This window comes from Salvelinus namaycush, chromosome 20 (assembly GCF_016432855.1).
Source record: "Salvelinus namaycush isolate Seneca chromosome 20, SaNama_1.0, whole genome shotgun sequence".
NCBI classification, from domain to species: Eukaryota; Metazoa; Chordata; class Actinopteri; order Salmoniformes; family Salmonidae; genus Salvelinus; species Salvelinus namaycush.
In genome coordinates this window covers 22,848,105-22,872,553 of record NC_052326.1, presented here as the reverse complement: position 1 = coordinate 22,872,553, position 24,449 = coordinate 22,848,105, and the positions used below count along the sequence as shown (strand labels likewise).

The 24,449-nt window shown below is 45.9% G+C and overlaps 1 protein-coding gene across 1 annotated transcript in view; it reads left to right on the top strand.

Annotated features, from left to right (window-relative positions):
• arhgef10la (Rho guanine nucleotide exchange factor (GEF) 10-like a) overlaps nt 1-24,449 on the top strand; it is a 309,208-nt gene that overhangs the window by 208,751 nt on the left and 76,008 nt on the right. Inside the window, exon 15 of the mRNA XM_039015885.1 lies at nt 5,223-5,341. Within this exon, the coding sequence (XP_038871813.1) occupies nt 5,223-5,341 (119 nt within the window). The remainder of the gene's footprint in view (nt 1-5,222; nt 5,342-24,449) is intronic.

The following is a 24,449-nucleotide window of genomic DNA, read 5'->3' as shown; positions in this document are numbered from 1 at the left end:
TGTATTATTGTCTCTGTAGTCTATCTAATTTGGATTTACCTCACTATATGTTAATTGGATTAGCTAACTCTCCCTGCTGCCTTTTTTGTGTGTGTTTCTGTGGGTTCCTGCCTTTGCTAGACTAGTTGGTGTTGATTTCTGTCATATTACTTAGCTGTGGTTGGGTAGCTAGGCTAGTTAGCTGGCTAGGCTAGCTAGCTGGCTAAAATAACTAACTTTAGCTGGCTGGATGACTGGCTTGCTGGCTAAGATAAATGCATATACCGGAAACATTATTTGATAACTGGTTGGATGTATTTCCAAAATAACCGTTGTTGATTTTCCAAAACCTTGGTTTACTTTAATGTAGCTGTAAGTTAGGTGTGTTGATAGCAACTGGCTTACTCATGCAGTGTTAACGTAACGTTAGCAGGCTAGTAGAGTTAATGTTAGTTTCCTAGTTGGCTAGCAACCTTGCAAGCTGATTTGTAACAATAAATTCATAAAGTATTTGCTTGCAAGTTGGCAGAAAATCTTATTGAAATCAGTAGTCATGCAAATTATTTGGTTTCATTTCAAGTTATACATTTGAAGTTATTTCTGTTGGCTTTTACATTATAGGGAATAGGCTGACTTGCCGATTCCTCCATATTACATCACACACCGGGAAAAACATTTTCCGACATGACTTCGGCATTCTTCTGAATTTTGATCGGTTTGATGTAATAACTAAAAAAATATAAAAGTGAGGTATAACTTTTCATTGGGAATTTTGATGTGTATACTCATGCAAATCCATATGTTACATGTGGTTATGTTTATGTTACCTACCCTTTAACCCTTTACACTCATGGAAAGGGGTAAATTGAAATGATTCTTACAAAAGCAGATGCATATCCATGGTAGCAATTGAAAGGGAGATTATGGGGAAATTATTAGACTAAAGGTAAGGACACAACAGTTTACCTGGCACAAGACTAAATCCAAACATTACACTGTTGATTTTATGTGCATTTTACATTTAATACCACATTTCTTGATAACAAAATCTGAAAATACTCTGGATACATTCAGTAACATGCTAAGCATATTGATGGAAAATGTGGAGTAGGTGCAACATAAGACCAAACAATTACAAGGGTTGGAGTGAGAGGACTAGATAGTGTCTCCAAGCGGCCACACACCTCTCCAAAGTGTGCACAGCGTTTGCAATGCAATTCAAGGAAACCTATCATCATTTTGTTGTGCATTTGTTGCATTCAGGTGCATGTGCCACAGCAAATTTTCTTCACAGAGACAAACATAGGCTCATTCTGTTCATAACAACCCGGGGTATAACGTCATGTCATCTTGTAACTGTACATCAAACATAATGATCATAAACATTTAAACTGTACATGACATGAGTTTTATGATGACATCAAAGCAGTATTATTATAATCTTCAACGTCTCATCTTTCAAATTACATAGTCCTCTTAATTTACAAGTGCTCAGCATATGTGGGAACTCCTTCAAGACTTTTGGAAAATAATTCCTCATGAAGCTGGTTGAGAGAATGCAAAGAGTGTGCAAAGCTGTTATCAAGGCAAAGGATGGCTACTTTGAAGAATCTCAAATATATAATATATTATGATTTGCGTAACACTTTTTTGGTAACTACATGATTCCATATGTGTTATTTCATAGTTTTGATGTCTTCACTATTATTCTACAATGTAGAAAATAGTAAACATTAAGAAAAACCCTTGAATGAGTAGGTGTGTCTAAACTTTTGACTGGTACTGTACATTCAGTCTGAATCTGCCATCCTATAAGTTGTTGTGTGACTTCAAAATGAGGGGCGTTGTAAAAAGAAAATTCATCAGCGATTGGAACGTATCTAACAAATCTAACCAATCAAAGTATCAAAGTTGGTAACGTCATCATGTAGGCTGGCTCTGGCCGAACCCATCGGTTTCTGGGACCAAGAATGTGTTTGCTTTCTAGAAATCGTAAGTGAGAGGCAAATCCAGACTCATCGTGGAGAAGAAACGTTAGTTTGGGTAGCCAGGCAGTTTGGGTAACCAAGAAATAGAAGTCATATTATAGGATTATTTTTTGTTTAGTTGTATATGAGGCAGCCAGGTGGCATAGAGAACCAGCCCCACAGCAGCATTCAAGACTGGAGTGGATGACTGTTTTACCTCCAGAGTATCCATCCTTAGTGTATTGGTTCTAAGGTTTTATTTTTGAGTGGTTGACATCCAAACGCAGCTCCTGACAGCAATTTTATGTGATGGTGTGTAGTCTGTCACAACTGATATTTTCATTTTTTTTCCCACATTTGGCAGTGCTGTACTGTGGCTAGGCCGAGCTCCCCTCTCTCTTTCCTCCCTCTTTCATTCAGACCTGATGAGACACGTTGTTTGTTTATCTTTCACCATGATGCTTCAGTTTACAACACAACATTAAGCAGAATAATGGCAGTTGGAGAGAGGGAGGGAGGGTGGGAGGGAGGGAAGGAGGGAGGGACAAAGATATTTGGATGTGGAGCTCTGGCTTTCTGCTCTATCTGAAAGGGTTAGAGTGTCACGCCCTGACCATAGAGCGCCCTTGTTCCTCTATGGTGTAGTAGGTCGTGACTGGGGGGTATTCTAGTTTATTATTTCTATGTGGTGTTCTAGTTTATTATCTATGTTGGTGATTTGTATGATTCCCAATTAGAGGCAGCTGGTAATCGTTGTCTCTATTTTGGGATCATATTTAGGTAGCATTTTTTCCCACTTGTGTTTGTGGGATATTATTTTGTGTTTTGTGCAAGTGCACCACGTAGTCACGTTTCGTTGTTAGTTTATTTGATTTATTGTTTTGTTTAGCTAAGTTTCACTTTATAATAAATATGTGGAACTCAACATCCGCTGCGCCTTGGTCCATCTCTCCTCACGTTCGTGACATAGAGGGTCTTTTGTGAATAGAATGTATTATCTCGGATTCATTAGTGACTTTGGCCGTGTATGTGTGTGTGTGTATGCCCATGCCCATGTGTGGTTGTGAGCGTGTGTGTGAAGTGACTGTCTGTCTTTCTCTCATTAAGGCCTACATTAGACTGGTTGTGTGTTTACTGTTTGTTCCGAGGGGCAGGCACCATTACTTGTCATCATTAATACACAGGAAAAGCTGAATGGCAGGGTGTGTTTTCACAATGCCTGTATTTTGTTTTTCTCCTCCCTCCCTTCATGCACACAGTACTTAAGGAAATCAGAATGGGTAACACAGTCTTGGACATACTCAGGTATTTAATATCACCCTCCACAACAAATAACATCAGCAGGACCAATACCTTTACTGAACCAACAATCACTTGGTTGCCAAACATACAGTAGTGGAGTGTTGTTTATGCTCATTGAATGATTAGCTGAAGAAAGGTGCAGATCATAAAGGTGCAAAGGAAATCAGTGGACCCTCTGACCCACGCGGACCAGCTTCGGGCAATCTGCCTTCAATTACAGCCTTTTAATAAATGACCCTCATAGCCCTGATCCTCCCTGGGAAGAGCTCTATCTGAGAAAGGCTCAGAGATCATCTCAGAGGGAGATCATTTAGGAATACTTTGCAAACACTAAATAGCCCAACTTCATCATTACTGATTAATCAGTTGATGATCTGTCTGATCCTGCTCCTCTGATTTGTCAGGTAGTCTTCTCTGGCAGAACACTTAATCTGGTTGCTCTGGTCAAATACTGTACCATTTCTAAGGTGTATTGTTTTGACATAGCGCATGTGCCCTTTTATTTAAATTACCAACACTAGGGAGCTACAGTACATCATCATTTGCAACCTAACTTTCAACATAAATACCACCCCTCAGTGATTTAGACTAGTGGATTTTAGCGATACAGTATGATTTTTCTTCTGGCTCATAAGAAAGCCTGGACTTTTCTCTTTTTTTTCTTAGCATTGTTGTCAAAAGACATCTCAACTCTGTCATTCTAAAGACACACTCAATGTTTCATTGTTCCTATTCACACTGGTTCAGAGAAATATGGAATAAGTTATCATATGAAATGAAATGAGTATCAGATATGAAAGCCTTTCAAAAGAAGGGGCTTTGACCTTGACCCTGTCCTCTCACTCTCTCCAAACATCACTGAATGGATTCATATTTTGAAGGTCATCAATCTCAATGAGGTTATAAATGTGTATCATCATGAACAGTTATTCAGTACTGTACTGAGGCTTGGTAACATGAAGCTATGCAGAGTTAAGAGGTGTTGAATGTACGTGTCTCCAGTACATATTTATCTATAGAAAATCTGAGAATAAGGGTTTAAAAGCAGTGCGACATCTTGAGGTACTGTATCACCTGCAAATTGACTCCCTCTTTTTGTGTACCAGTCCTTCTAAGGGAAACCCATCTGAAATGTTATGAGTTGGGGAGACAGAACTAAACTAATTGGCCCTTAAGTCTCCTGTATTCCTACCTGCACTGCAACAGCCAAATAGCAAAAACAACCGCCCCTGTCAAATTAACTGGTCGCACATCTCAAACCAAATGAGGTGTTTAGGATACACTGTGATGTTAATGCTTTGGAAACAGCAACTCTGTATTTCTGTGGCTTATTGCATATTGATATATGCAGTTATGCACAAGACACAGGGAGTAAATTAAAACAAGCTGTTTGATTGCACACACAATTGCCTTTTAGTTAGTTGCAATTGACAGTTACGAAATTACTTAATGGAGGTATTTTGGCAGATCTGTGTTGTGTCTGGCGAGCAGGTGCACCTGTTGTAGTGGCTTCGAGGTATTCCGATGTCATGTGCCAGCCAAATTCTTTATTAACCAGCGGTTGCCTTTATTCTGCTGGGGCAGATACTTGCTGTTATTTTCTCTTTAACAAAGGATCATCACCATGGCCTTAATCAGTGTTGGCCTAGCATGGAGCTTCTGGGCGTGGGCTGTACCTGGTCCCATCTCCCCTGGCTCTGACTGATTACACACACACACAATTCTAATTATCCTATTCATATTACATACCTGAAGCCAATTCATCGGGTTCCACTTTGTTTTGGAAACAAGAAAATAGACCCGTGTCCACTGTTCAGTCAAGTATTTCATATTTCTTGCGATTGCTTATTTGAAGAGGGTCCTAAAGAGCCCACTTGGAAGGCTCAACTGCAGTAAGTACAAATACAGTTACAAGGTATATGCCATTACGACATATGATTGAGTGGAATTAAAACTAGTTGTCTTTTCTTCTAGGAGAGGAGAACACACCAGGATGGTTCTGTGCAGAGGATGAAGGGAAGACCATGTCACCATTTTGGCCTTTACTGGCCTGCCGTGTGCCTGTCTTTACCACCAAATCCTCGGACAGGAAGGTGAGTTCCAGGTTAAAACGCCTCTTTGTTCGACTCCAGTCTTCTAGTTAAACAGAGTAGTGTGGGTTCTTCGATAGTTTTTAGAATTGTTTCTCAGACATGAACTGAGGCACACTGTAGGGCTAAACAGAATGGCTGCCCCCTATCGACATCACCACGCAATCAATAATCAGGTCGCAGCAACAAACAGTGAATGAGGAGTATAATATTATGTCTACTCAGCTATATTACAGTGCAGTTAAGCGCAGTAATTTCCCATTGAAGGCAATCAAAGAGTACTTGCTGCAGCCCAGGAGCTAAAAATACCCTGTCTCAGGATGATATCACTACAAAGGTCCTAGGCTATCAAAATATTAAGATTGCATTGAAAAGACAGGTCTACAGTTGAAGTCAGAAGTTTACATCCACTTAGGTTGGAGTCATTAAAACAAATTTTTCAACCACTCCAGAAATGTCTTGTTAACAAACTATAGTTTTGGCAAGTTGGTGAGGACAATTGTTTACAGACAGATTATTTCACTTATAATTCACTGTATCACAATTCCAGTGGCTCAAGTTTACATACACTAAGTTGACAGTGCCTTTAAACAGCTTGGAAAATTCCAGAAAATGATGTCATGGCTTTAGAAACTTCTGATAGGATAATTGACATAATTTGAGTCAATTGGAGGTGTACCTGTGGATATATTTCAAGTCCTACCTTCAAACTCAGTGTCTCTTTGGACATCATTGGAAAATCAAAAGAAATCAGCCAAGACCTCAGAAGAAAAATTATAGACCTCCACAAGTCTGGTTCATCCTTGGGAGCAATTTCCAAATGCCTGAAGGTACCACGTTTATCTGTACAAACAATGGTACGCAAGTTTAAACATCATGGGACCATGCAGCCGTCATACCGCTCAGGAAGGAGACGCGTTCTGTCTCCTAGAGATGAACGTACTTTGGGGCAAAAAGTGCAAATCAATCCCAGAACAACAGCAAAGGACCCTGTGAAGATGCTGGAGGAAACAGGTCCAAAAGTATCTATATCCACAGTAAAACAATTCCTATATCGACATAAGCTGAAAGGCCGCTCAGCAAGGAAGAAGCCACTGCTCCAAAACAACCATAACAAAGCCAGACTACGGTTTGCAACTTCACACGGGGACAAAGATCGTACTTTTTTGAGAAATGTCCTCTGGTCTGACGAAAATAGAACTGTTTGGTCATAATGACCATTGTTATGTTTGGAGGAAAAAGGGGGAGGCTTGCATGCCGAAGAACACCATCCCAACCATGAAGCACAGGGGTGGCAGCATCATGTTGTGGGGGTGCTTTGCTGCAGGAGGTACTGGTGCACTTCACAAAATAGATGACATCATGAGGGAGGAAAATGATATGCATATATTGAAGCAACATCTCAAGACATCAGTCAGGAAGTTAAAGCTTGGTCGCAAATGGGTCTTCCAAATGGACAATGACCCCAAGCATACTTCCAAAGTTGTAGCAAAATGGCTTAAGGACAACAAAGTCAAGGTATTGGAGTGCCCATCACAAAGCCCTGACGTCAATCCTATAGAACATTTGTGGGCAGAACTGAAAAAGCGTGTGCGAGCAAGGAGGCCTACAAACCTGACTCAGTTACACCAGCTCTGTCAGGAGGAATGGGCCAAAATTCACCCAACTTATTGTGGGAAGCTTGTGGAAGGCTAACCGACACGTTTGACCCAAGTAAAACAATTTAAAGGCAATGCCAATCAGATACTAATTGAGTGTATGTAAACTTCTGACCCACTGGGAATGTGATGAAAGAAATAAAAGCTGAAATAAATCATTCTCTCTACTATTATTCTGACATTTCACATTCTTAAAATAAAGTGGTGATCCTAACTGACCTAAGACAGGGAATTTTTATAAGTCAGGAATTGTGAAGAACTGAGTTTAAATGTTTTTGGCTAAGGTGTATGTAAACTTCCGACTTCAACTGTAGATTAAGGTGACCAGATTCCTGAAATTAAAACCGGGGACATTTCCAGTTCGGCGGTCAATATATCATTAAAATATCCAATGTTATTATCTATGAAATACAAAAGGGGACAATTCCGGTTTCATGTATTTACTCTAACAGGCACACTGTGATAGAGAAAACAACTATGTTACAGAAACACTACAGACAATACAGAACTGTCCAATCTGAACAGCCATTCAGTGGTCCTGGTAGTCTGGGTAGAATAAGAGCAGAAGAGAACATGAGCAAAATTGAAAAAAACAGACAATATTATATGTGAAATAATTAACAACACAATAAAGAAATAAGACGATGATGAGATTGGTAACTACATAATATACTTATACCAACCTAATCTGTATATTTCTCAGAAGAATGTATCTTCTTCAGGATTGCTCTGTCTTTGGCCAGCTTCTCCATGAACTCCTGGCAGGGAAGGTTGAAGTTTATCTTCACAAAAAGCATGGACTTGATGGTAGGAACAGTGAACCTATTTCTTGCTGCTGTCCATATATCATTCATTTGGGAGAACACTCTCTCGACTGGTGCATTACTTCCAGGTAAGCACATGACAACAGACACTAATCTAGCCAGGTTAGTGTGTGGGATGTCATTCTCTTTGAAGTGGGTAACCACCGTGCTCTATCTCTGACTAAGCGGTGTCTCAGATGTTTTCCATTCTTCAAGCGATCCCCCCTTTAGGAACTCTTGCAGGCCAGTAACCTCGTCACACAATGCATCCTCATTGATGGTCACATTGGGGCATATTTCCTGCAGTGCTGCCTTCTGGATCTCTACACGCTGAGGTTTCCTTTTTAAAAGGAGACAATGTAAAATCTTTTAGATTATCTGTGTGCTTTCCCCATGCTTGCAAGTAGTTCACAGCCATAGTGAAGAATGATTGGGATGTTTTGAGAAAGCTCTCTTTCGACATGGCTCCATTTTCCTCTAGCTCTCTCAGAAGTCCTTTGACCAAAACTGGAATGAAGTTGTCATCACATCTTGCAGTCAATTTTGCCTCAAAATTTCTCAGAATTGCAGCTGACTCCACAGCACAGCGGTCCTGGCCTTCAAGCATCTTGACCGTGTCACTGAATACGGTCGGGTTTCCATGGACAAAGGCTAGCCAAACTTTTTCTTCTCCTCCAATCTTTCTCCTCTTTTCTTCACTCGTCTTCCTGCTCTTTCTTCCTTTCCTTCTCTTTACCTTTCCACCTCACTCTTCCACACTCTCCTCGCTTCACTATTTTTACTCCCTTAATTTTTCCTTCTCCTTCTTCTCCAATCTTTAATAATAAATAGTACACTATTAGATAAAATACTTTGGTTAACAGATTACCATTGCTTCCCTCATTTTTGTATTTTATCTCAAAAACATTGCTTGGAATAATAAATTGGCTGGCTCTGTAATCATATATTTACCTTTCCTCTTCTCTCCCTTTCACTCTTCTTCCTATCCAGTCTTCCTCCTCTCCTTCCTCTCCACTCTCTAACAGAAAACATTATGCTAATGTTATCCATGAAAATTTCAAAATATATTTTCACACTACTTATTATAACGCCAAACCATTAACATTGTAATCTACAAATGAATATTCTCATAATTAATTGTGCATTAATTTAATATAATCATATTTTCAAAACAGCCCGTCCACTGCATGTTTACATGTGAACGTTTTTTAACCTAGCTAAGTTACCATGACAGAGCTAGCTAACCTAGCTAGATAACTTAGTCGACATAGCTAATGTTAGCTAGCATAACCTATTTAAAACCTTATAAAGCAGATAATCTATCTATATAATACATTGTGACATTATAACATCATTAGCTAGTATCTCAAACGATTGTAACTTACCTGGCTTAAAAAGACGTTTGTGGTGATGTTGTGGATTCACTTGATACTTGCTAGCTTCTGGTCGAGTTTTCCACAGTTTTCTCTAAAACTATCGCGAGCAGGTAGTTAGTAGAAGGAGAGTGAATGAAGCTGCTATAGCGAGCAGGTAGTTAGTAGAAGGAGAGTGAATGAAGCTGCTATAGCGAGCAGGTAGTTAGTAGAAGGAGAGTGAATGAAACTGCTGTAGCGAGCAGCCCCCTCTGCTGGACAAAACAAGCACAACGCGATTGAGACGTCAACCGGTAGGCTCTGTTGCCCAGTCTTTCTTAAAATATTATTTCACTTTGGAGTATTATTTTAAAGCACAGTTAAAAACGGGGACATTTCCGTGGACAGCTCCAGCCGGGGACAGGCCACCAAAAACGGGGACTGTCCCCGAAAAAGAGGACGTCTGGTCACCCTACTGTAGATGCACAAAAGTCACATTGTGGTCTGATTGTGTTCAGATCTGTCTGATCACCTCAGGAGGTGCATTGTGTGCAGATTTTTTCTCAGTCTGGACACAATCAGGCTACCAAAAGTGCGTACAGTTGGTGACTTCATCAGCACTTCGCTTTGCTTGCTAGCTTTCTGGCTAGTTACAGAAGTTAGCAGGCTACTTAGCTACAGTAGTTAGCTACTGCCATCAAGTTGTTGTTGTGTTATTAACATATTTGCCTATTCCACCATTTTCAGAATGCATACTTACATTTGCATATAGCGTAGGAAAAGGGAATCCGGAAACAATGTGAACACATTTAAATGTAAATGTAGATGCATGATGTGTTCGGAATTCTATGATCAAAACTTCATGATTAAAATTCCAAAACTTTATTAACTGCCAACTCTAGACACGACCATTGAGTCTTAGAATTACAAGGTGACACTGTACCTTCCACAGCAAAGCTGGCTAGAAAGTGGCGATCGATAGAGCCTGTGAAGAGTTGGGAGCCTCTCATAGATCAAATGGCAAACTCAGGTGAGAGACAGACTAAAAGGGTTTCAGGACTCCGTCAAAGAGTTATAAAATCAATTTGCAATGGCTGGAAGATGATATTCAGACTACATTTTAAGCTATAATGCGGTTATGGGGCTTGCATCGCAAGGTGGGTGGGGGATTCCAAATTACCACCAGAGGAGGATGTTATAAAGTGATCAGGCAGTTACCTTAATGGTCGTGGGACACCCAAGCATAAATCAATGTTCCGACATTAGATTAAGATCCCACACACAACCCAATAGTCTGTCTGGAAACTATGTGGGCAACGGAGCAAGGGGGGTCCTCGGCAGCTGGAAAAGTTGAGTCTAGAGGAGACAAACATACCTCTCTATTACTGTGGGTTTTAGAACCCTCCCAGAGGATCGCATGGAGCTTCTGGATTCTTCGACTAATATCTGGTACGCCTGCTGAGCGAGTGAGCCAAGGCAATTCATGGACTTGGAGCCAGAAGTACCACATTGCTTCAGGATTTGCCCACATTCTCTATTTCTGACACTAACAAATTAAGCACCTGAGCATGCCAATAGAAGGGCATATCTGTCATTAATATGAGTTGACTGTAAAATTGCCTGATACCGAATTATTTCCTTGGGATGAGAGACAGCTTTGTTTTTGTGTTTGTGCTTGCATGACAGTATGTGACTGTGTGGGTGAGTTTCTGAAATTAATGTTTTTGTGTGCACATTAGTTGTTGATGTAGAGGATGTGGGAACAAGGGGCTGGGAGAGGCGAGCTGAATGTGTTTTCTCTTTAACCAAAGAGAAGGTGGTAAGTCTTTCATGCAGAACAGCCTGTGATTAGGGGCTTAACTCAACAGCAGCCCCCCTTCCTCTCTTTTTCTATCCCTTCCTCTCTCTTTCCATCTTTCTCTCATTCTTTCGTTCTCCCTCTCTCTTCTTCTGTCTCTCTCTCTTATCTCTCTCTCCTTTTTCCCTTCCTCTCTCTGCAGTTCTGCCTTTGCACTACGACTGGGAAGCACACGCCTCTCTGTGCCAAAGCTCCCAACATCTCTTTCTCCCACTTTGGCAGCCTCACTTGGCAGTCTGACTTGATTGAGGGCGAGAAAAAAAAAGACGTCCAGATTGAAAGAGATGGGGACGAAGGGGCCAGAGTCGTTACGAAAGAAAAATAAAGTTCTAAAGCAGCGTAGCATGAACAACATGTGAGCAGAGTATGGGTCACCTGAGGGAGCTCAGTCCACTGATCACTGCTGTGCGCTCTGTACTCTGAACACTGCTCTGCACTGCTCGCTGGGAGGTGGAGAGGGCTACTGGGCAAAGTCGTTAGGCACTGGAGAAAATCCTTATCACAGTCTCTGTTGAGTGAGATCAGTAGGGACTGACTGACACACGCGCACACAACCTAATCTACCAGGCATGGTTTGACCCACTTCTGAGGCACATAAGCAGTGGCTGTCATTGTTAATGTAGAACTTCCTGTAGCCCTTTGTTGTTCTTGGAACTAATTAGAATATGTCAACCATGCAATGCCTCCAACTTTAAGCTCTACTGTATGTTGAAATGAGGTCTTTGTAGAATGTATTGTATTATTAGAACACCATTCCCCTACCCCATTGCTCACCTCACCAACCACATGTGAACCTGTTGTTCATAAAACTAATACAGAGGGTGAAAGTGAGTGTTAATGTTGTCCAGGGAAATGGTTGTATCCTGTTACCTATGTCTAACTCTGCTGGGTGTTAAAAGGGTTTTAGTTGGCTTGTCTGTGGTGCTCAACTTGAATCCCCCAGCTAGGGTCCAGCTTCACCACTCCACTTTCCTCCTTTCTCCTCCGTGAATGTCACAGGGAAGTGGTCTGCTGTGTTCCCAAGGCCGTCTATTTCCATTCCATGTAGCGTATGTCCCACTCAGACGCTCCAAGGCCAGGCTAATGGAGCAGATTCAATGATGATGATCATACAGATGTAGGATCTTAATTTGAGCAAGTTTTCTACAGGAAATATTAATTATTATGTGGATTATAATTAATGGAATTTTTTTGTGGGGGTTGATACATTTTAAAGTGGAAATTACAAACTTAAGAAGCATTTTAAACCTTCAATACACTACAAGGTATGCATTTCCTGCTGTATAGGAAAATTCTCAGCAACAAAAGAGTTATATGAAGGATCTGTTGATCCTACATACACCTGGCAGGTTTGAAGCTTTTTCGTCATTCTAGAACAGCGGCCTTTTGTAAGGGGTGGCAGCCTATGCATATTTGTAAACAACAGCTGGTGCACGAAATCTAAGTAAGTCTCGAGGTTTTGCTCACCTGAGGTAGAGTATCTCATGATAAGCTGTAGACCATACTATTTACAAAGAGAGTTTACATCTATATTTTTTGTAGCTGTCTATATACCACCGCAGACTGATGCTGGCACTAAGACCGCACTCAATGAGCTGTATACGGCCATAAGCAACAGGAAAACGCTCATCCAGAGGCGGCGCTCCTAGTGGACTGGAGCTTTAATGCAGGGAAATTCAAATCAGTTTTATCTCATTTCTATCATCATGTTAATGTGCAACCAGAGGGAAAAAAACTCTAGACCACCTTTACTCCACACACAGAGACGTGTGCAAAGCTCTCCCTCGCCCTCCATTTGTCATATCTGACCATAATTCTATCCTCCTGATTGTTGCTTACAAGCAAAACTAAAGCAGGACGCACTAGTCACTAGAGTCAGTCAATAAGAAAGTGGTCAGATGAAGCAGATGCTAAGCTACAGGACTGTTTTGCTAGCACAGACTGGAATATGTTCCGGGATTCTTCCGATGGCATTGAGGAGTACACCACATCAGTCACTGGCTTCATCAATAAGTGCATCGATGATGTCGTCCCCACAGTGACAGTACGTACATATCCCAACCAGAAGCCATGGATTACAGGCAACATCTGCACTGAGCTAAAGGGTAGAGCTGCCGCTTTCAAGGAGCAGGACTCTAACCTGGAAGCTTATAATAAATCCCACTATGCCCTCCTACGAGCCATCAAACAGGCAAAGCATCAATACAGCACTAAGATTGAATCGTACTACACCGGCTCCGATTGTCACGCCCTGACCTTAGAGATCCTTTTTATGTCTCTATTTTGGTTTGGTCAGGGCGTGAGTTGGGGTGGGCATTCTATGTTTTGTGTTCTATGTTTTCTATTTCTGTGTGTTTGGCCGGGTGTGGTTCTCAATCAGAGGCAGCTGTCTATCGTTGTCTCTGATTGAGAACCATACTTAGGTAGCCTTTTCCCACCTGTGTTTTGTGGGTATTTGTTTTTTGTTTTTTGTGTCTGCACCAGACATAACTGTTTCGGTTTTTGCTCGTTCTCTTTGTTGTTTTTGTTATTCAGTGTTCAGTTTTATTAATAAATCATGAACACTGACCACACTGCGCTTTGGTCCACTTCTTCATGCAACGATGACCGTTATACCGATGCTCGTCGGATGTGGCAGGGCTTGCAAACTATTACAGACTACAAAGGGAAAAACAGCAACGAGCTGCCCAGTGACACTAACCTACCAGATGAGCTGAATTACTTCTATGCTCGCTTTAAGGCAAGTAAAACTGAAACATGCATGAGAGCACCAGCTGTTCCGGACGACTGTGTGATCACGCTCTTCGTAGACGATGTGAGTAAGACCTTTAAATAGGTAAACATTCACAAGGCCGCAGGGCCAGACGGATTACCAGGATGTGTACTCCGAGCGTGCGCTGACCAACTGGTAAGTGTCTCACTAACATTTTCAACCTCTCCCTGTCTGAGTCTGTAATGCCAACATGTTTCTAGCAGACCACCATAGTCCCTGTGCCCAAGAACACTAAGATAACCTGCCTAAATGACCACCGACCCGTAACACTCATGTCTGTAGCCATGAAGTGCTTTAAAAGGCTGGGCATGGCTTACATCAACACCGTTATCCCAGAAACCCTAGACCCACCCCAATTTGCATACCGCCCCAACAGATCCACAGATGATGCAATCTCTATTGCACTCAACACTGCCCTTTCCCACCGGGACAAAAGGAACACATATGTGAGAATGCTATTCATTGACTACAGCTCAGCGTTCAACACCATAGTGCCCTCAAAGCTCATAACTAAGCTGAGGACCCTGGGATTAAACACCTCCCTCTGCAACTGGATCCTGGTAAGGGTAGGGAACAACACATCTGCCACGCTGATCCTCAATACGGGGGCCCCTCAGGGGTGCATGCTCAGTCCCCTCGTACTCCCTGTTCATTCATGACTGCATGGCCAGGCACGACTCCAACACCATCATCAAGTTTGCCGATGACACAACAGAGACCTGGTCTGGTGGTGCCAGGACAACAACCTCTCCCTCAACGTGATCAAGACAAAGGAGATGACTGTGGACTACAGGAAAAGAATGACCGAGCACGCCCCCATTCTCATTGACGGTGCTGCAGTGGAGCAGCTTGAGAGCTTCAAGTTCCTTGGCGTCCACATCACCAACAAACTATCATGGTCCAAACACACCAAGACAGTCGTGAAGAGGGCACGACAAAGCCTATTCCTCCTCAGGAGACTGAAAAGATTTGTCATAGGTCCTCAGATCCTCAAAAGGTTCTACAGCTGCACCATTGAGAGCATCCTGACTGGTTGCATCACTGCCTGGTATGGCAACTGCTCTGCCTCCGACCTTAAGGCACTACAGAGTGTAGTGTGTACGGCCCAGTACATCACTGGGGCCAAGCTTCCTGCCATCCAGGACCTCTATATCAGGCGGTGTCAGAATGAGGCCCTAAAAAGACTCCAGCCACCCTAGTCATAGACTGTTTTCTCTGCTACTGCAGGTACCCTTTGATTATATAGACTTGCTTGTTATTTTACTGCTGCTGTCACGTTCCTGACCTGTTTTCCTTTGTTATGTATTTGTTTTAGTTGGTCAGGGCGTGAATTGGGTGGGTTAGTCTAGGTTTCTATTTCTATGTGGGGTTTTGTGTTCGGCCTGGTATGATTCTCAATCAGAGACAGGTGTGTGTCGTTTGTCTCTGATTGAGAGTCATACTAAGGCAGCCAGGGTTTCACTGGTGGTTTGTGGGTGTTTGTTCCTGTGTTAGCGTTTGGGCCACACAGGACTGTTGCAGGTTAGTCACGTTTGTTGTTTTGTTAATTTGTAGTGTTTGTTGGTTTGCCATTAAATATGAACACTTACCAATCCGCATCTTGGTCCGATCCATGCTCCTCCTCGTCTGAGGAGGAGAACGACATTGACAGCCGTTACAGAAACACCCACCAAACCAGGACCAAGCGGATTGGAGAAGGACGGCAAGAACAACAGCAATGGGGAAAAGAGGAATGGACTTGGGAGGAGATCCTAGACGGTAAAGGACCCTGGGCAGAGCCAGTGGAGTGTCGCCGCCCCAAAGCGGAGCTGGAGGCAGCGAAAGCGGAGAGGAGGTTGTATGAGGCTAAGGCAAGGCAGAGCGGCTGGAAGCCCGAGAGGCTCACCCAAAAATTTCTTGGGGGGGGGGGGCTAAAGGGGAGTGTGGCGAAGCCGGGTTGGTTACCTGAGCCAACTCCCCGGGCTTACCGTGGAGTGAGAGGGCGTCGTACTGGTCAGACACCGTGTTATGCGGTGAAGCGCACGGTGTCCCCAGTACGCGTGCTTAGCCCAGTGCGGGCTATTCCACCTTGCCGCACTGGGAGGGCTAGGTTGGGCATCGAGCCGGATGTCATGAAGCCGGCCCAACGTATCTGGCCTCCAGTACGTCTCCTCGGGCCGGCGTACATGGCACCAGCCTTACAGGTGGTGTCCCCGGTTCGCCTGCATAGCCCAGTGCGGGCTATTCCACCTCGCCGCACTGGCAGGGCTACGGGGACCACTCAACCTGGTAAGGTTGGGGAGGCTTGGTGCTCAAGAGCGCGTGTCCTCCTTCACGGTCCGGCATATCCGGCGCCACCTTCCCACCCCAGCTCAGTACCACCAGTGCCTACTCCACGCACCAGGCTTCCAGTGCGTTTCCAGAGCCCTGTTCCTCCTCCACGCACTCTCCCTATGGTGCGTGTCTCCAGCTCAGTGCCTCCAGTTCCGGTACCACGCACCAGGCCTACTGTGCGCCTCAGCAGGTCAGAGTCGGCCGTCTGCCCAACGCCGCCTGCACTGCTCGTCTGTCCAGCGCCGTCTGAACTGCCTGCCTGCCCAGCACCATCTGAGCCATCCGTCTGCCCAGCGCCGTCTGAGCCATCCGTCTGCCCAGCGCCGTCTGAGCCATCCGTCTGCCCAGCGCCGTCTGAGCCATCCGTCTGCCCAGCGCCATCTGAGCCATCCGTCTGCCCAGCGCCATCTGAGCCATCCGTCTGCCACGAGCCTTCAGAGCCGCCCGTCTGTCCCGAGCCATTAGAGCCGTCCGTCAGTCAGGAGCCGCTAGAGCCGTCCGTCAGTCAGGAGCTGCCAGAGACGCCAGCCAGTCAGGAGCTGCCAGAGACGCCAGCCAGTCAGGAGCTGCCAGAGACGCCAGCCAGTCAGGAGCTGCCAGATCCGCCAGCCAGTCAGGAGCTGCCAGATCCGCCAGCCAGTCAGGAGCTGCCAGAACTGCCCTCCAGTCATGAGCTGCCCTCCAGTCATGAGCTGCCCTCCAGTCATGAGCTGCCCTACAGTCATGAGCTGCCCCTCAGTCATGAGCTGCCACTCAGTCATGAGCTGCCCTACAGTCATGAGCTGCCCTCCAGTCATGAGCTGCCCTACAGTCATGAGCTGCCCCTCAGTCATGAGCTGCCACTCAGTCATGAGCTGCCCTACAGTCATGAGCTGCCCTACAGTCATGAGCTGCCCTCCAGTCATGAGCTGCCCTCCAGTCATGAGCTGCCCTCCAGTCATGAGCTGCCCTACAGTCATGAGCTGCCCTACAGTCATGAGCTGCCACTCAGTCATGAGCTGCCACTCAGTCATGAGCTGCCCTACAGTCATGAGCTGCCCTACAGTCATGAGCTGCCCTACAGTCATGAGCTGCCCTACAGTCATGAGCTGCCACTCAGTCATGAGCTGCCACTCAGTCCGGAGCTGCCACTTATCCTGGTGCTGCCCCTTATCCTGGTGCTGCCCCTTATCCTGGTGCTGCCCCTTATCCTGGTGCTGCCCCTTATCCTGGTGCTGCCCCTTATCCTGGTGCTGCCCCTCAGTCAACTGCTACCCCTCAGTCTGTTACTGCCTTTTGGAATAGCGGGATTGACATGGAGGGTGAATATTGGGAGGAGGCCACGGAAGCGGTGGTTGACTATGGTGGGGTGGGGACCACGACCAGCGCCAGAGCCGCCACCGTGGACAGACGCCCACCCAGACCCTCCCCTAGACTTTGTGCTGGTGCGCCCGGAGTTCGCACCTTAAGGGGGGGGTTCTGTCACGTTCCTGACCTGTTTTCCTTTGTTATGTATTTGTTTTAGTTGGTCAGGGCGTGAATTGGGTGGGTTAGTCTAGGTTTCTATTTCTATGTGGGGTTTTGTGTTCGGCCTGGTATGATTCTCAATCAGAGACAGGTGTGTGTCGTTTGTCTCTGATTGAGAGTCATACTAAGGCAGCCAGGGTTTCACTGGTGGTTTGTGGGTGTTTGTTCCTGTGTTAGCGTTTGGGCCACACAGGACTGTTGCAGGTTAGTCACGTTTGTTGTTTTGTTAATTTGTAGTGTTTGTTGGTTTGCCATTAAATATGAACACTTACCAATCCGCATCTTGGTCCGATCCATGCTCCTCCTCGTCTGAGGAGGAGAACGACATTGACAGCCGTTACAGCTGCTGATTAATTATTTGTATAATTAATTTTTACTCATCTATTTTTTCCTTAACACGTTTTTTTTTTTCTTGACTTAAAGCATTGTTGGTTAAGGGCTTGTAAATAAGCATTTCATATTTGGCGCTTGTGACAAATAAAATTTGATATGATTTGTATAGTAGCTCCCTGGGGGACATTGTTTCAGAGTTTACATGGAACTTCTGCTGTCGAAATACGAAGATTACATTGAAAAGACAGATCTGAACACAATCAGACCACAATGCGACTTTTGTGCATCTACTGTAGTCCTGTCTTTTCAGTGCAATCTTCTCATTTTGATAGCAGAACTTGCATGTAAGTCTTTAGTGTAGACAAAGCCTAGGACCTTTGTAGTGAGATCATCCCTGAGACGATGTATTTTTAGCTCCTGGGCTGCAGCAAGTACTCTTTGATTGCCCTCAATGGGAAATGACTGTGTTTAACTGCACTATAATATAGCAGAGTAGACATAATATTATACACTATAATATAGCAGAGTAGACATAATATTATACTCCTCACCCCCCTATCCACGTGTAACCAAATTACCAGAACCAAGCAGCGTAATACACAGGACTACTGGACTTGGGAGGACGAGCTGGATGGAAAAGGACCTTGGGCTCAACCAGGGGAATATCGCCGCCCCAAAGCTGAGCTGGAGGCAGCGAAAGCAGAGAGGCGGCGATATGAGGAGGCAGCAAGGAAGCAAGGCTGGAGACCGGAGAATCAAGCCCAAAACTGCAGATATGAGGGGACGCGTCTGGCACGGAAGCCCGAAAAGCCCGTGAGTACTACCCAAAAATTTCTTGGGGGGGGGCTAAGAGGTAGTGGGCCAAGGGCAGGTAGGAGACCTGCGCCCACTTCCCAGGCTAACCGTGGAGAGCGGGAGTACGGGCAGACACCGTGTTACGCAGTTGAGCGCACGGTGTCTCCTGTACGTGTGCATAGCCCAGTGCGGGTTATTCCACCTCCCCGCACTGGTAGGGCTAGATTGGGCATTGAGCCAAATGTCATGAAGCCGGCCCTTCATATCTGGCCACCAGTACGTCTCCTCGGGCCGGCTTACATGGCACCAGCCTTACGCATGGTGTCCCCGGTTCGCCTACATAGCCCGGTGCGGGTTATTCCACCTCTCCGCACTGGTCGGGCGACGGGGAGCATTCAACCAGGTAAGGTTGGGCAGGCTCAATGCTCAAGGGAGCCAGTACGCTTGCACGGTCCGGTATTTCCGGCACTACCTCCCCGCCCCAGCCCAGTACCACCAGTGCCTACACTACGCACCAGGCTTCCAGTGCATCTCCAGAGCCCTGTTCCTCCTCCACGCACTCTCTCTATGGTGCGTGTCTCCAGTCCGGTGCCTCCAGTTCCGGCACCACGCACTAAGCCACCTGTGCGTCTCCAGAGCCCTGTACACACTGTTCCTTCTCCCCGTGCTCGTCCTGATGTGCGTGCACTCAGCCCGGTGCCACCAGTGCCGGTACCACGCACCAGGCATATAGTACGCTTTGAGAGTCCAGTGTGCCCTGTCCCTGCTCCCCGCACTAGGCTTGAAGTGCGTGTCTCCAGTCCGGTGCCTCCAGTTCCGGCAACACGCACCAGGCCTACAGTGCGTCTCAGCCGGCCAGAGTCTGCCGTCTGCCCAACGGCGCCTGAACTGTCCGTCTGCCAAGCACCGCATGAACTGCCCGTCTGCCATGAGCCTACAGAGCCTTCCGCCAGACAGGAGCAGCCAAAGCCTTCCGCCAGACAGGATCAGTCTGAGCCATCCGTCTCCGCAGCGCCATCTGAGCCATCCGTCTCCGCAGCGCCATCTGAGCCATCCGTCTCCTCAGCGCCATCTGAGCCATCCGTCTCCCCAGCGCCATCTGAGCCATCCGTCTCCCCAGCGCCGTCTGAGCCATCCGTCTGTCCCGAGCCATTAGAGCCGCCCGTCTGTCCCGAGCCGTCAGAGCCGTTAGTCAGTCAGGAGCCGCTAGAGCCGTTCGTCAGTCAGGATCTGCCAGAGCCGCCAACCAGACAGGATCTGCCAGAGCCGCCAACCAGACAGGATCTGCCAGGGCCGCCAACCAGACAGGATCTGCCAGAGCCGCCAACCAGACAGGATCTGCCAGAGCCACCAACCAGACAGGATCTGCCAGAGCCGTCAGTGAGCCATGAGCGTCCAGAGCCGTCAGCCAGCCATGAGCGTCCAGAGCCGTCAGCCAGCCATGAGCGTCCAGAGCCGTCAGCCAGCCATGAGCGTCCAGAGCCGTCAGCCAGCCATGAGCGTCCAGAGCCGTCAGCCAGCCATGAGCGTCTAGAGCCGTCAGCCAGCCATGAGCGTCCAGAGCCGTCAGCCAGCCATGAGCGTCCAGAGCCGTCAGCCAGCCATGAGCGTCCAGAGCCGTCAGCCAGCCATGAGCGTCCAGAGCCGTCAGCCAACCATGAGCGTCCAGAGCCGTCAGCCAGTCATGAGCTGTCCCTCAGCCCAGAGCGGCTATTTATCCAGAACTGCCCCTCAGTCCAGAGCTGTCTCTCTGTCCGGAGCTGCCTTTCAGTCCGGAGTTGCCCCTCTATCCTGAGCTACCTCTCTATCCTGAGCTACCTCTCTATCCTGAGCTATCCCTATGTCCTGAGCTATCCCTCTGTCCTGAGCTATCCCTCTATCCCGGTGCTGCCCCTTGTCTCGATGTTACCCAAAAGATTAAGTGGGTGTAATATGAGGGTGGTCATTTGTAGGGGGAGATGTAAGCTGGGATTGACTATGGTGGGGTGGGGACCTCGCCCTGAGCCTGAGCCACCACCGTGGTCAGATGCCCACCCAGACCCTCCCCTAGACTTTGTGCTGGTGCGCCCGGAGTTCGCACCTTAAGGGGGGGGTTATGTCACGTTCCTGACCTATTTCTGTTAGTTTGTTGTATGTGTTAGTTGGTCAGGACGTGAGTTTGGGTGGGCATTCTATGTTTTCTGTTTCTATGTTGGTTTAAGGGTTGCCTGGTATGGCTCTTAATTAGAGGCAGGTGTTTTGCATTCCTCTAATTGAGAGTCATATTTAGGTAGGTTGTTTCACAGTGTTCGTTGTGGGTGGTTGTCTCCTGTGTCAGTGTTTGTCACACCATACGGGACTGTTCGGTTTGTTTGTAAGTTCGGTCTTTTGTGTAGTCATTTTCCTGTTCGTGAGTTCTGCGTTTTATGTATGTTCGCATGTCCAGGTTTGTCTACTCCGTTTTGTTGTTTTGTTAGTTTATAGTCAAGTTCGTATTTTCGTCTTTTCTGTAAATAAATATGTCATCACAACCCGCTGCGCCTTGGTTCAATCACTACTCCTCCTTTTCGGTTGAAGAGGAGGAGAACTACCGTTACACCACGTAACATGATAATTGTCAGAAGGTGAGTGTAGCTGGTGCATGAAGTCAGGCGCAGGAGAGCAAAATGAGTGAGCAACGTACTTTACTCAAACTATAAAGGCACAAGGTAAACAAATACACTTGACCAATAACCAACGGTAAATATTACGCACGGGTGAACACAGCACCCGTCGAAAAACCAGCCATCATAACCGAACTGAACATAGAAATAATCACGCACAACAAACATGGAGGAAACAGAGGGTTAAATACATGAACATGTAATTGGATAATGAAAACCAGGTGTGTAGAAAATAAAGACAAAACCAATGAAAAATGAAAGATGGATTAGCGATGGCTAGAAGACCGGTGACGTCGACCGTCGAACGCCGCCCGTACAAGGAGAGGGACTGACCTCGGCGGAAGTTGTGACAATAATTCAGATAGCCATGTTAGCTTCGCCTTCATGTGGGTGTTAGCAAGTTAACAACCAGGCTAGGTAGTGCTAGGTATCAACAGCCAATCCAGTAGGGACTGGAAGCTATAACAAGCATGTGTATTCTCTTCCCTTTCTAAGGAAGACATCACATCACATGTGTGCTGTGGTGGTCACTGTAGAGCATGTCACATGCTTGTCTCGGTGAAGATCATGCTTGTGCATACAACATGTCTCCCTAGAGCCCAGGAATGTGGCAACATCACACTCCTCACTTTCAAACCGCCTCAGAGGATGGTGGTTCTTGATCACGAAGGCAGCAGTGAGAGAAATGGGCGTGCCTGCACCTGGACACACAGCAGAAACCCTCCACGTCTCCTCCAGACTAAAAGAGCATCCTCCTCAGCGTCTCGTAGGGCTCTAAGAGGTCTAAGGCCATAAAGATTTTCAGAATAGTTTTTTCCCCACATTCCGTTTATGAGGGCATTAGAAGGAAAGAAGATGGTGATGGCTGGTATGCAGCAGTAGAGCTCTTTATAATTCCTTTGCAGATTTCATTATGTAGTCTTTGAAGTGGATAGTGACAAGCTTTTTTTTATTTTTTGTTGTTGAGGATTAGCTCCTGTGAACAGAGACTGCAACAGAGACTGCCTAATACACTCGATTAGTACACAGAGATCACTAGCCTCGCCAAGCAAGGTCACTGTTATTGGGTTTTTAAATCCATTAAACAGACGTCATGGCGAGACCATTTCAGTGCAGTGTAGACCCATTAAATATGGTCACTGGGTTCTCTGCACTTGTTTTGTGTGTGTGCCGTGTGCTGTACATGTCCCTCCCGCTCTCTGTCTCATCCATCTTTCCTGCTGATGGGAGGATAAGAGAGGAGGCAGTGGCGTGTTCTACTACTGGCCCTAAAGGAGTGACTCAGAGTGCTGGAGATGAGTTTGTAGAGGGGCCAGCACCACTGGTCTCAGGCTGTAAGTGTTAATGGAGTCTTTTTATAGCTCCGTTGGGTTTGAAAGATCTGCTGATTTATGACAATGACTCGAAGCTGTTATTTCGTTGGTGGAAAAGGTGGCTCAATTTGAAGGCTGTATGTGTGTTTGTCACCATGCCATAGATGACGTGCCCATGAAATAGGGATAAAAAAAGAGGGAGAGAAAGGGAAAGGGAGAAAGGTGCCCTTTTCCCTGATGCAACATCCATCTGTTGGTTTATTTTTTTCCTCCCCAACATGTTTTTGGGTAAAGTCATCAGGATGACACCTTATGCAATCGCTCTCTTCCTCTGTTCTTCATGAAGGTCATTCTCTTCCTTTCTGAGCAGCAGATATCATCCTCTTCTCTGATTTGTGGGGAACAGATGCCATAGCATGGATTAAAAGCTCTTCCTCAACACAGATCCACTGGGACGTAGCAGGCTCCCTTTCTACTCTGCAGCGCTATCTCTCTGGCAAACATAAACACACAAACAGCGGGGTGAAAAAGTGCCTGTGCTTGCCTGTTGAAAAGCACATTCCGTCCCTGCAGCCATTTTGCCCATCCCTCATCAAGGCTTTGCTTTATTAATTGCTAAAGCCGTAACCTCCCCAGCCCCCCTGTCTCACAGGAGCAGCGTAATTCATTAGGAGGGCTATAGATTTCTGGTGAAGTGGGGTTAATTTCAAACAGCCCTAATCTGTCACTTGTTTATTCATCTCCTTCCTCCTCTCTCCCGGTGTGTCACCCAGCGTCAGAGGACAACTGATCTCTCCACACTAACAGTCAGCCGCTGCTCATCCCCACAGTTCAAATGGGACAAGGAGACAGGCCCTCGGAGGGAGGATTATGGGGATGCAGGAGGAAGTGTCAATCTAATTTCTCTGTGCTAGCTGGGTCACAGCAGACGTGTCGTCTGGATACGGCTGGGCCTCCCGCTCTCAGTCTCATCCATCAGGGTCGCTGGGCTCAGAAAAAAAAACCTGCTGCAGTCCAGACACGCCTAGCCTAGGTTGTCACCATCACCATCATGGGGACACAGTGACAGCACAAAGCTTCTACTGCTTAACACTCCCTATCAAATAAGCACTCTTTATAGGGTCAGGGCAAGAGCCACACATCTGGGTTTTAGAGAAAACAACTCACTGGGAGTTGTGGCTGTTCCAACATCTTAACCCAGATGTAGTGTAGACAGATACCAAGGTCTCATCTTTGTGGATCTCTTCATGTCAGCACTAAAGAGTATCAGATGCCAAACGTATTGAGCCAAGATAATGTTTTATATTGCTGGTGATAGTCAGCACAACTCCGCTACCTCAGCTTCCTGCTGGGTATATTGGGCTCCCCCCTGTGAGTAGATTGTTAGTGTTGTGGCGGTCTGTAGAGTCTTCAGAGGTAAACTCAAATAGCACTGATGAAGTATATGAGTTTTATTGGAAATAGACCTAAAGTATGGCAATTAAATATGTATGAAGGTAGTATTAATCACATGTGCTTTACATTATCATCCGTTCAAGCCTCTGTAGGATGTCAACATCCTTATGAATACTCCCCAACTATATTAATGGATAGCCATAACACGTATGATTTGACAGAAAATGTGGACTGTCTGGTTGCATGCATTGATTTGTTTGTGTGATTACCATGGTAGTAAAATGGTTATCACAACCCTCAGTTTTTCCTTGCTTAAAGCTTTTTCTGTCTGGCTTCCATCAAGCTGAGGAACACTCAACTCTGTTCTCTT